Source organism: Pezoporus flaviventris, unplaced genomic scaffold (genome assembly GCF_033815535.1).
Source record: "Pezoporus flaviventris isolate CSIRO_AGI_PZ_B2104156 unplaced genomic scaffold, CSIRO_AGI_Pfla_v1 ptg000002l, whole genome shotgun sequence".
NCBI lineage: Eukaryota > Metazoa > Chordata > Aves > Psittaciformes > Psittacidae > Pezoporus > Pezoporus flaviventris.
The window spans coordinates 24,511,757-24,525,427 of record NW_026892550.1 but is presented as its reverse complement, the minus strand read 5'-3'; the positions used below and the strand labels follow the sequence as shown (position 1 = coordinate 24,525,427).

Genomic DNA, 13,671 nt, shown 5'->3' with positions numbered 1-13,671 from the left:
CTCATGGTTTAGCCATATTATTTTACGTTATGCCCTGAAACATTGTCCTTTGCATTGTGCTGTAAATTTTGTTTGTACTTTCTAAGATGATGTGAAACTTGTAGAAAGTACAAATGCTTCTGTGGGGGAGTGGATGAAGTGATTCGTGTTCAAGTTCTAGAACTGAGGGTGGTAAAACCTTGCAAAACTTAGAGCACTCACCTAGGAGGTGGAACACTTAGCTGACATTGATCTGGAGGGATAGAAACCCCACTGCACCTTCTGAGAGAATGCTGCCCCTTACAATGTGTAATATACTTAGAAGGACATCCATCTTTCAAAGTGGGACCACTGTGCAATCTTGAGCACAGGAGTCACATGCCAACAGGAGAAAAGCAAACAGTAACATGATTCTGTTGTTTAGTGGTAGAGCATCTCAGCTGAGGGGAAAGACTTGTGCCTTGTTCCACTGCCTGCTCTTGGATCTCTCTCTGTATATTTTCCAGGAAAGAGCTCATTTAAAATGCTCAATTATCCCAGTAAGAAAGGGCACAAAGAACTTCCTTGGTTCCACTGGCATAGCTTCAAAAGGAAGAAGGGGTGGTCCAGATACCTGTTCTGTATCCTGGTATTCTCCCTGGAAAAGCCATATGTGAAGAAAAAGCCTAGAGTTAAAAAGTTATTACTAATGGGACCAGACACTGCCAACCTTGTTTTCTCTTCTCCCCCATTTCTTAACTACTGCAAGTTAGATTCCATGTTTCTATCAAACATTCTGGATATTCTCAGAGAATATTATCTGGGCTTTACTGAAGGACTCAGCCATGGAAAGAAAGGCTAAACCCACCTAGGGCTGACAGTCCAAAGAATTCTTTGATCAGACAGCATTAGGCCAAATTCTGCATAAGGCATAAAACTCATTCAAAACCATTGCAAGATCAAAGGTAGGCTAAAAAGCATGGTCTGGGGATCTTGATTTTGCTGATAGAAGCTTCAGCTGTACCTAATATCTACATCAGGTTCTCAAGTCTGTCCTAGTAATCTAACTGATGAAACCCACAACCTTACTCAAGAGCTGTATGTGTATAAGTATAATTAAACATTTTGGTCCATATGTGTAAACGGAGAGCTTTCTCCTTATGGCATTGATCAAAAAAGCAATTGGTAATAAAAATGTCTAAAAACTGCTTTTCATCTTTCTTGTTCTTCCATATTAGATTCTAATAAACTGAAACACATTGGGTATTAATGCATACCTGTAAATTGGGGTGGACCTTTAGCTAATTTAGATTTAATCAATACATTCATAGCTCATATGAATGTTCCAAAGTCATGTTAACATTTTACAAAAATTTGTTTTGTAGACTGCAGTGATGATGTATTTCGCTGTGACACAGGAAAATGCCTAAATTATACGTTTGTTTGTGATGGATATGATGACTGTGGAGACCTTAGTGATGAACAGAACTGTGGTAAGTGAAAGTTTTATGCTTTTCTGAAGTCTTTAACATACCAGTACTACCTAAATCAGGAATCTTTTTCCTTAAACTATTGAAAGAGTAATATAACCTGCTGTTATTCTCTTCAGGCAAAGTAAAAACAGCTCACAGATTTTATGTGCCATTTGTAAAGATTTAAAGGAGAGCTCTGAGTCAGTCAAAATTTTGAAGGTAGTGGTACTTTGAAGAAATACTGTGATTCATAATTTGTTTTAAACTAATTCAAGATGTTATGTTTGCTTTCTTGCTAACATGGTGTCGTGGTTTAAACCCAGTCATGTAACTTGTTCACTCACTTCCCCCCCCTTCTTGCCCTTCCCCTACTCCCAGAGGGATGGAGAGGAGAGTCAAAAAGAATGCAACTCCCACGGGTTGAGATAAGAACAGTTTAGTAACTAAGGTATAACACAAATCACTACTGCTACTACCAATAATAACAATGATAAAGGAAATAACAAGGGAAGAGAATACAACACCTCAGCACCAGCTGACCGATAACTTGCCCCCCCAGCCCGACCAAGCACTGACCCATACCTCCTCCAACCCTGCAGTCTCCCAGCCCTTCCAGCTAACTCCCCGTTACATCCTGGGCATGACGTGCTGTGGTATGGAATAGCTCTTTGGTCAGTTTGGGTCAGGTGTCCTGTCTCTGCTTCCTCCCGGCTTCCCCTCCTCCCTGGCAGAGCATGAGGCTCACAAAGTCTTTGGCCAAACCAAAACATCATTGTTATCAGCTCTGTTCCCGAGCTGAAAGTCAAAACACAGCACTGCACCAGCTACCAAGAAGGAGAAAAATGACTGCTACTGCTGAACCCAGGACGCATGGCTGAATTTAACTGAGATTAAAGGAAACCATAAGAGCTTACACACTGGTTATATGGCAATTGCTTTGTAGCTGAACTGTTTTTATATAAGCTTCAGAGTGAACTGGCATATTTTGATGATCAAATTATGTTTCTTTCAAATTCTGCTTTCAATCAGCTTAGTATGTTCTGCCTTCTTATATGTCTTTCTACCTACACTTGAATTTCATAGGGAAAAGATGGAGTTTTGCCATAAAAAAAAAGAATAATTAGCACATGTAAATATTACAAAACTTTGAAAGCCTTAGTTTTTTTAACTTTTTCTCCTGGTGCTACACCTAAGACAAATGAAGTGCTCTAAAATGGGTGTTAAAATTTTAAAATATTGTATCTCACTTTTTTTTCTTTTGCTTTTCTAAGGAAAATCCCAGGAAATTTCAAAACTGAAAATCAGTGCACATTTTTTCTGATAGTTTTTTTTAATGTTTCTTCTCCAAATTAAACATACTCTAAGACTCCAAAATCTTTCACTACTTTTTGTCAGTTCTGGTTGTTCCTTTTTGGTTGGTTGGTTGGTTTTTGTTTGTTTGTTTTTCAGAAACCATCTTTGATTCAAGATTTTTCTGAATGTTTATCTAACTCCTACCATCATTATCTTGAGATAGTTTGGTTTTTTTTTTATATAGAAAATTTAAGATCTAACTTTTTGTACAGGTTATAAGTGGGTCTCATATCAGACTGTCTACACTCTGTATTTATTTTGGTGTAAAATCAGACTGGTCAAAAGAATGCATTTATTTATTTGTGGAAGCACTTGGGTAGGCAAAGTAAGATGAAGATTGGAATAGTTTCCTTGTAGATCATTCTAATGAAAAATTCTGAGTGTATGCAAAATAGGTTTATGATTAAGCACCAAAAATGGCAAATGAAACATTATTTTTTACTTCATAGTAAAAACATAAATGTAGGAAATGGTTTTCCCTGATGGCAACTGGAAATGTTGGCTAACTGAAAGGCATTTCATTATGGGAATAAAGAAGATCTTTTAATCTGCTCAACAAATGTTAGAAATGTGTTTATTTGCAAATTGAAACAACTGTGCACCTGAGAGAAGGAGTAAGTGCATCAATATCTATATATGCAATAGAATTCAGAACATATTTAACTAAAATCTGCCAAAAAAATCTCCAGGAACAGAAAAATCTCTTATTGTATATTACAACTTCAAAACGGCTCATTGGTAAGAATGATTAGCTTATAGGCATAGGACAGTTGATCAAAATCACAAAATACACAAATTGTAATTTATCATCCTTTTTTTTTTTTTTTTGTCCTCACATTTGAATTTTAATTAGATTGTAATCCAGTGACACATCATCAGTGTGGAGATGGGAGATGTATAACTGCTGATTGGGTATGTGATGGTGACCATGATTGTATAGACAAATCAGATGAAATCAATTGCTGTAAGTTCCTTTAATTTCTAAATCAGTTTTTTATTTCTTTAAAAATGAAAATAATGTAAGATAAGTAGTATATTTACTTACTACTTGTAAGGCAAAACTACAAGTTTACTTGATTTGTAAAATTTGCACTTTATAAACGTCCCTACTGGAAGACGACTGCAGCAGATTAAACACTTGTTGCCATTGTTGAGATCTCCCAGCACTGCCTTGTGTTTCAGCTTAATTACAGAATTACCTTTTTGTTAATTGTGATGTTCCCCTTAAACAATAATGAATGAACGTATATAATCTCTAAACTGTATGCATTCTGAGTTTGTGACAGCTTTCTCATGTGTCTGTATGCAACCTATCAAAGCTTGTCAGAGTCTGGACTTCTCTCTTCTCTGATGATAATGGTATATATCTGCAAAACAACTACCCTAGTATATTACCAAGGTTTCAAAATCAAGCCTTGGGGAACTAGCATATGTTTTAATGTGATTAAAGTTGTCATAAGAGATACACTTATATGGCTTTGATTCTTGCTGCCATTCAGTGCTTGACCTCACAACCACTATCCTAGAATTTTCCCTGAAACCTAAGAATGCATTCTGAATTAAAGAATGTAAGTAAGGGGGCAAAGAAAACATGACAATTTTTAGTTGAGTAAAAATGATGCTTTTTTTTTTTTTAAAATGATGAAAAATGTCTTCTAGTGACTTTCAGTGCTAAGCAGTGGTATTAGCTCCTCCTGAAATAACTTCAGGATAGCGTTCAAAAATAACTAAGACCTTCATTAATCTAAGTTAACCAGTGTATCATCGTTTTTTTCTCTCTAGCGTGTCACAGTCAGGGTCTGGTGGAGTGCAGAAATGGGCAGTGCATTCCTAGTGCATTCCAGTGTGATGGAGATAATGACTGTAAAGATGGAAGTGATGAAGAAAACTGCAGTGAAAGTAAGGGTATCCCCCATTTTACTGTTCTTACTGAGCCTGCCATTGACTGCTTTGTTCTAAAGCGTCTTTAGCTAAAGCTGTCTGGCATTTACTTTCATTCCCTTTCAAATAACACTTGCTAATGTTCTCTGGTGTCTGCTTTCACAGAGAAATTTGTAAGCAGAGCTTTATTAGTCCTTAAAAATATAAAAAGTTAAGGAAATGGAGGTGATATTTAGTATAGGTTTTGGTTATCTGACATGATGTGCTGTTACTTAAAATAAATTGATATATATTCACACTGTCTGCAGCAATTAGAAGCTACTATCAGAGGGACTGGTGCCATTTGAGAAGGAATTTTCTCATGAAAATTATTTTTTCTTCAGTACTTGGGAATCAGAGAAAGGATGTTTTCCTAAATAAATTAATGAGTTAGTGTTACTAAGGAAAAATGTATGAAAATGTAAGTTTTCACAGCTACTTAATAGCTGGCTCATGATGGTTTATATGAAAGAAAAGGAAACCAGGCAGTTTTTTGAGTCCCAGAACATGTTTCCCCAAAGACTTGTGTCCTGTGGTACATTTTGACATTCGGAAAGAAATGTGATGTTGTGAAGGTTTCACAATATTTGAGGATATTTTTCACATGTAATTCTCTTGTTTATGGTAAGGTTGGTTCAGATAGCAGCCTTTCCTTCAAAGTGAGAATTATTAATGACATACTTTTTTGAATTTAATTTGTAAAGAAATTAGTTAACTTTATGTAGAAAACCCTACTGTTGTCAGATGTAGTGGTAGTAAGGCAACCTATTCAAAAGTTATTAGAGTAGAACACACCTGTTCTACTCTAAGATAAATACACAGCTGGTTCTGTGATCCCTTCAAAAGAGAGACTAGAGTGCGTTTATAGAAATTCAGCATTGTCTGTGCTTGGATCAAAAGAATCTGCATTGCACCAAAAGGAATTTTAAAGAGTTGAGAAACTCTTCCCCTGTGGGATAAGAAGGGGTTGGAGCAAACTTAAAAAATTAATTTTAATGTAATTATTTGTAATAGGTTTAGAATTTAAGAAGTTTTCCCTATTTTTAAAGTTCAATTTTGCAATCAGCTGCACCTTTAAAATAAGACAGTCGGTTGTTACAGCTAAAGAAAGTACCTCTATTGCTTCAATATATAACACGTATGAAAGGAAGTAAATCCACATTACTACACTGTCAGTTCTTTGGGATGAGGCTGTTGTCAAGATCATTGAAACAAGATGTTTCTTAAGAATCTTCTGTACTCCAATATAAGGACGCCATGACTGATTAATGTTCAATAATAATCAATTGCATAGTGCAATACAAACACCAAGTAGTAGTTGCAATAACCCATTTTAAAGAGGAAGAGATGATGTAATCCAAACTGTTCAGTCTCTGTGTACATAATAGTAAATTAAATGAATGCTTTTGCAAAAGTCACATTGAAGAGATAATTTAATGGTTTGGAAAGGAGCTATCACCACTGTGACACAGAGAGAAGTCCAGGGATTTGTCAGCGAAACTAACTACCCAGGTGATACATTCAGAAGTGTTTCGATGAAATGCTGGTTTTAGTTGCTCTGAATTCCATTTTTAGGACCTTAGCCTTTTGGGGTTTCTTATTGTTGTTTGTGTTTTAACCAGCCAGAAAAGGACAATGGCACTTCAGTTTTGATGACCTTTCTCCAGGATGATTTTTATTGTCCACCAAAACAATCATAAAATGAGAAGCAGATCAACTGAATGGCACTGAGGAATGATTCCCAGAAAATATTCTCTTTCAACTAGAACCTATTGTTCCCTCCAAAATCTGATTTATATGACTTTTCATACTTTTGCTGCAGAATGGTAAATGGCTTTCAGAGATCCATACCTCTCAATCGGAAACTGGGATATAAATTCTTATTTTAAGTATACAGTGACATCTGGACACTCCTGCACACTTTTCTTTCTTACATTTTCTTGCTACACTTGAAATGCTGTAGGGTGCTTAATTATGTAAAGTAAATACTTAATTGTAATGTAAACTCTGCATTTTCTCATTGCTACACTCCAGTAATTTTTATTAGTCTGGTAAATAATTAGAATAGTAAATTTCTGTTTTCCTCAGGTCAAACCCTCTGTCAGGAGGGAGACCAGAGATGTACTTCCTGTCCTGATCCCTGTGGAACTTCTCTCTGTGAGATGAGAAACAGCCAGACAAACTGCAGTAAGTAGGTCACATGCTTTACACTGTCACTGTTTTAGAGTGGTTTAGCGTATAATGAGGATGCAGGGTAGGACGCGGTAAATAATACTTTAATTTACTATCTAATGCACATGTGTAATGATTAAATATTGAAAAGGGCAAAGTTGAAACAGAAGTTCCATCATAACTTTTTATTATTGATGTACTTAGAGATCCTAACATTTGACATTGAGGTATTTTCCCTTCTGTGAATTTTTGATACATTCTTAAAGGCTATTTACAGTTGTGCTTCTTAACATCTACTGACTTTCAGTGTTTACACGAAGTAACAACACAGTGTAAGTGTAAAGCAGAAGCTACTGGTTTAATTTCAATATACAAGAAAACATGATGCGGTGTTTAGTAGTGTGGAGAACTTTTAGCCCTTTTATGAAGGAATAATTTTGATATTCAGACTGGCAAAACTACTTATTCTTCTGACCAATACATCTTGTATGATATATGATATAAAGCAGCCTTTCAGTGATATTCCTCACTGGAAACTGAGGCTAAAAAGACATAGAGTACCTTCGCCTTTTCTGTGTATCTTGTAACTAGCTCCACTGCCACAATGGGCAGCAGACCCACATCTTTTTTTGTTTCCTTTTGCTGCCAGTATACTTACAACAGCATTCCTTCTTGCCGTTTACATTGTCCAGTAGTTTCAACTCTAGCTGAGCTTTGGCTTTTCTAACTCCATTCTTGCTTGGGAAATTTCTGTGTTCCACTTCAGTGCTGCATCCCCTCTTATGCCTTCTGTGTATTTTTTTGTGTTTGAGCTTGGTCAGGAGAATCACATTCAGACAAGGTGGTCTTATGGCGCAGTTTCTCATAGAATCATCTTGACTTGCTTTGCATTGGAATGGACTCCTGTGCTCTAAGGAGGCTCTGTATTAAGACCAGCTTGCTGTTCTCCAAGCAGATGTCAACATGAATAAAATTCTCATAAGTACCAGGCCTGCAATCAGGAGGCATCCTCAGCTCTCAAGAAAAGGTTCATCTACATCCTCTTTTTGTTAAAGGTGGTCTGCAGCAGATGCCTATCATGTACATCACCTGTGTAAATCTGGCCTTTAATCCATAATCAAACTATTCAGGTGAGAAGGAGCCTTCTAAGGTGATTGGAGTAGTAGGTGTTGGGGTTTTTTACTTGCCTGTTGTGAACCAAACCAAGAAATATCAAACCCCAAGAAATATTTAGAAAGGGTTATGAAATGGGAAGGAAAGCATCCAAATAACACAAAGCTAACAAAAATACACTTTATTTTTTAAAAACTTGTATTAAAAACTTAATATTTAAAATAGTATCTTTTTTCCTTTTTGAAATCTCAGGTATCTTCATTGAATTATCTCAGTCATTTTCTCATCTGTGTCTTGCAATATTATCTCCTGTGAGAGGTTATCCCTCTCCTGGTGAAAAGGAAGCAATATACATGGGATATGTACACTAAAAAAATGAGAAATAAAACATGAGGTATCACAACAGATCAAATTACTTCGGTTGTTGACCATATCTGCAGTTCCTGCTGAAACCCCTTCAAACTGTAGGCGTCTGGCATCTCCACAGAAAACAGTTCTTCAAGTAATCTTTCCTTATCTTTGGTGAGACTTGAAAGTCATATTTTCCTGATCTTTTAAGGTCAGAATACACAAGTATTGATTAAGATATAATTGCTGATGTGAATAATTCCACTTTAGCTAGTCACAAATTTAAATGGGTGTGATAAGATTGATCCTCTGTGGGCTGAATGCTCATGGGAGTGAAGGATATTTAGTCTCAGATCTCCCTGTCTGCAGGAGAAGCATCAGCTTTAGCATCCTGAGCCTTTAAGAACAGGTGTTGCTTTTCAGTTTCTCCATGTGAAGATCAGCTTTTTTATTTGAGCATTACTGACATTGCCACAAAGTTGTGGTTTGCCCAGGAATGGGGCTTCCATACTTCTATTTATTGTTTCAAAGTTTTACTCATAATGCTTCCAAAAGTTAACCGGCATTACACTAAACCCTGGTTTATGTTTAAAATGGTAGTAACTTTACATTTACTCAGGTCAAGAAAAGACAGTATTTTGTAATTGTATTTATTTTTAAATACTTAGAGCTTAAACTGCTAAACTGCTTAGTAAGGACCATGTAAAATGTATCTGATATATTGTGACAGAAACAGCATTGGAGTCACAGCTGGTGGCTGTGTAATCACCATAGGACAGGTCTTCTGGGTGGCAAAAGACACCAGCAGCAGCCTTACCCAACAAATAACAAAAATATATAAGTACCCACAGCAGCCTCTTGTTCTTACCTACTCAGAGAGCAGTTCTCTCTTAAGCAAATTACCTTTCATAATGAGCAGCTACAATCTAAAAGGCAACAATCTTTCGAGCAGTGTGACTCAATTCAGTTGCTCTCACAAAAAGAGAGCTGAAAGTGTACTTTCTTTCTTGGACTCATCTTTCTTGTGGATAAATCAGTATGAGAATGACTGTGGTACAGAACAGTTTGTCCAAAATCTTCTCTGAAAAATGCAAATTTTTGTATCCCATTGTATGTATTGGGAAGTAATTTTGGAAGACGTTTGAGTGCCTGGCACTATGTTACAAGACAGTGAAAAACTTTTTTTGATGTGTGATATTTGAGTTCTAAAACAATGTTCCTATTCCATGTCATAAGAAGCCCAAGAGCTTTTTAGTGAAGATACTTCCTTGGCATATTATGGGCAACAGTCCATAGTTCTCAACAGGAGTAACACATAATCTGAATTAGATTTGCAGATCATCTCTCTCCCATTCTGGTCCAGTGAATATTTAATTGTTTATACACAATGGAACAGCAAGAGAATTTGGGAGAGGTTTTTCTTGCATAACATCTGGAAGTAATGTTGTCTTTTTTCATGTTATTTTTGCTGTTCATATTTTGACCAGAGATATTTCATCTTTGGGGAGACATGAGAATTCCCATGAAAAACATCAGTGTTGACAAAGAAGTATTTTCTCACCCAAATAACACTTTAGTTGGAGAATTACAAAGCATAGGCCACATTTCTCAGTATTGGTTAAATTGATATTCTGCATGAGTGATAATGTCTGATCAATTTAGGCTGGCATTATAAAGCAGTAATAATATATTTAGTATAACAGAACAAATATCTGCATGGAGAGTGTAAAGACAACAGAGGGAGGCTATTTTGGTTTTTTGGTGCTCTGTGGCAGAACTGCAGGCAATGGGCACAAACTGAAACATGGGAGTATAAGGATAACTGAATATAATGAAACACTTGTTTTACTGGCAGGGTGATTGAACACAGGTTGTCTGGAAGAGGTTGTAGAGACTCCCTAGACAGTCAGAAGCTGTCTGGGCATGGTTCTGCACAACCTGCTCTAGGTGGTCGTGCCTAAGCAAGGGGGATTGGACCAGATGATCTCCAGAGGTCTCTTCCAACTTCAACCCTTCTACAATTCTGTGAAATACCCCATTCACTTATGTTACTATGTTTGGAACTAACTTCTGCATAGTAAGTAGAGCAAGTTAATACATGAAGATATTAAACCCAGGCATAATCTGATGGTTTATGAGTTTGGTTTCTTGGTTGTGGGGTTTTGTTTTGTTTTTTTTTTTTGTGTGTGTTTGTTTAGGGTTTTTTGGGTTTTGTTTTGGGATTGGTTTCTTTTTCTTCGTTTTTTTTTAGTGTGATGTTTGTTTTTTGGTTTTTGCCTTTTTTCCTTTTTCTTTAGGATAAGATGGAACAAATTTTATTCCTTGTTTCCTACTCACTAGCTTGTACTTATATGTACTATAAATAAGGGAGCAGCAAGAAAAACTGTAGGACAGATATCAGAAGGAAAGACTAACATTTGGGTTACTTGAACTCAGTCAGGTGTTCCCCTGGAATGTATATTCTGTTTGTTACTCTGCTTGTGGATTGTACGGAATTGGGTTTAAGAGTAAAAAGTTACTATTTTCAAACCTACAATGACATCTTTGCATATAATGCAATAGAAGCATTCTAAAAGCAGTGAAAAAAGGAATTGTAATAATATTGAAAACATGTAAAGTGAAAACTTATATCCTGCAAAGACATTTCAGTGGACTAGATCTCCTGGAATTCACCTAAATGCCTATAAATATGAGTCATAACAAATGAGAGACTGAAACATAAGCATTCCTGCCATTTAGTTTCAAATGTTATGTTATACAACACTTAAATGCTGCATGTGTTTTTGGGTCCATTTACTGGGGTTACATCATGAAATACTGATGAGCATGTAATATTCTGTACACATCAAGAAAAGATGCTTACTGGGGAAAAATCAAAAGACAAAACCAAACTGATCTGGGCAACTGAAGTGTGGGAGGACAAGAAAGAGTTCAAAAGGAACAGGAAATCACAGTAGTGTGATGAGGATTTTTGTAGTCTTTGAACCTCATATACCCCAAAGCTGGGACTAAATGGTTTGAGATGACACAAGTATGTGCAGTATGCAAGGATTTAGCAGAGAGGTAAAGTTGTATATAAAATGAACTTCATAATCTTCAGATTATAGGTAAATACTAAAAGAGGTTATAACAGGGAACACCAGTCCAAGAATGACAGTTCGGCTGATCAGCTGATTAACTGGCTCTTGGGTCTTCTTCCTGTCAAAGGTGCAGCTATAGAATCACACAGTTGCCACAACTGGCTGGTAGACAATATTAATCATGCTAAGATACGTTTGCTTTCAGAACAGGCAAATATATTTGCAGTTTTTTGGTAACAAATTACTTTCTTGTCTTACTTTTTTAGTACACTTTTTCATCAGAACTTTTCTGTTGTGGTGGAAAATTAAAAAGTAACTATTTCTGACTGCCAGCTTGAGAAGAAATACAAGAGCTATACAATATTTTAAATCTAAAATACTTGGTCAGTTTAATGTGTGTTGTGATGAGCTCCCTAAAAGCTGAATGACTATATAGCTATAGTCAGTGTGATCATATGGGCTTGTAGCTGTTGCATTTAGTTGTTCTTGCTTATCATTCACTTTAGTATCAATTATGTCTTATCTGAGTTTAATTATTAGCATGTAGACTGTCTCATACTCAGTGTTTGTGCAATACATAACACAAGTGTCCTCATTCTTCCTCCAGATCTTGGGATGCAAAAAAAAATTAATAAAAAAACCTGCCTTCTGCTTTCTATACAGAGAAATTGTGGAGTTTCTGTCATTAGAGATTTTTCAAGACCCAACTAAACAAAGCTTTGAGAAACCTGATCAGTCCTCAGAGCTGACAAAGCTTTGAGCAGGACATTGGACTAGAGATCTCCTGAGATCTTTTCCAACCCAAAGTATCATATAATCCCAGTCTTCTTAATTTTGACAGTTGCCCTGCCAGTATGAGTTGTATTATGGGTGCATTGCTTTACGATACAGGAACTTGAAAATTATCAGAAACTTAATTTGGAAAGAATAAATCTGTTTTTAAAGAATGGTTTATTGTACCATGTTAAAGTTAAGATGTTACTCAGGAAGTTAATGCATGTCGGTAAGGGAATGTAAGTCTCTGAACTGGTTATTAGGTAGTCAGAGGTCAAACCCACCTTTCTTTACTTATATGGGGTCTTGAGCTTTGAAACTTTGTAGTTTCTCAAGCCTTTGAGGAAATCCCCTGACTGATAAATTTGTTAAATTATTTCTTCTGTATTTCATTTCATCTCACACCATTTGTGTTTCTGTTTTTTGTTTTGTTTTGTTTTGTTTTGTTTTCTTTCTGTGAAAGGTCAATGTGAATCAATTACTCTGGAGCTCTGTATGAACTTGCCTTACAACTATACTTATTACCCAAACTACCTGGGACACAGGACACAGAAGGAAGCTTCTATCAGCTGGGAATCTTCTCTTTTCCCAGCCTTGGTTCAGACCAACTGCTACAAGTACCTTATGTTTTTTGCCTGTACAATCTTAGTACCAAAATGTGACCCCCATACAAATCAGCGGATCCCACCTTGCAGGTACTATGCTATACTTCTTTTAATTCTTGACTGACATTGTCCATCATGTTAGTCTTTCCCAATTTTCTGTTACCATTCAGAATGCAGAAATTTTGGTTTGCAATTCCATAGCAAAAAGTAGAAAATGATATTTTAAAAGGTCATTAAATTCAGTTCATTATACGTGTGTGTTAGTGATTTGATTAGTTTCTAAAGTACTCAAAACAAGGAGAGGAATAGCAGTTCAATAATTTTCAAAATATATATATATTGAATAAAACATGCTTTCATTTGGAAGGGACCTACAGTAATCATCTAGTCCAATTCCCTGACCAATTCAGGGCTCACCAAGTTAAAGCATATTATTAAGGGCATTTTCCAAAAGCCTCTTAAATACTGACAGGCCTTGGGCATCAACTGCCTCTCTAGGAAGCCTGTTCCAGTGTTTGACAACCCTCTCTGTCAAGAAATGCTTCCTAATCTCCAGTGAAAACCTCCCCTGGTTCAGCTTTGAACCATTGCCATGTGTTCTGTCTGTGGATACCAGGGAGAAGAGGTAAGCACCTCCCTCTCTGCTTCCTCTCCTCAGGAAACTGTAGACAGCGATGAGGTTGCTCTTCAGCCTTCTTTTCTCCAAACTAGACAAGCCCAGAGTCCTTAGCTGTTCCTCATAGGACATTCCTTCCAGCCCTTTCACCAGCTTTGCTGCCCTCCTTTGGACTCATTCAAAGACCTCACATCCTTCTTAAATTGTGGGTTCCAGAACTTCAGACATCACTCAAGTTGAGGCCCTACAATGCTGAATAC

At 36.5% G+C, this 13,671-nt stretch overlaps 1 protein-coding gene across 2 annotated transcripts in view; it reads left to right on the top strand.

Moving 5' to 3' along the window:
• The window catches only part of CORIN (corin, serine peptidase), a 144,298-nt gene that overhangs the window by 83,214 nt on the left and 47,413 nt on the right, over positions 1 to 13,671 (top strand). For both annotated transcript variants that reach the window (XM_061472008.1, XM_061471999.1), the window contains exons 7-11: positions 1,344 to 1,451; positions 3,637 to 3,747; positions 4,566 to 4,682; positions 6,792 to 6,890; positions 12,654 to 12,885. In XM_061472008.1, coding sequence (XP_061327992.1) covers positions 1,344 to 1,451; positions 3,637 to 3,747; positions 4,566 to 4,682; positions 6,792 to 6,890; positions 12,654 to 12,885 — 667 coding nt within the window. The remainder of the gene's footprint in view (positions 1 to 1,343; positions 1,452 to 3,636; positions 3,748 to 4,565; positions 4,683 to 6,791; positions 6,891 to 12,653; positions 12,886 to 13,671) is intronic.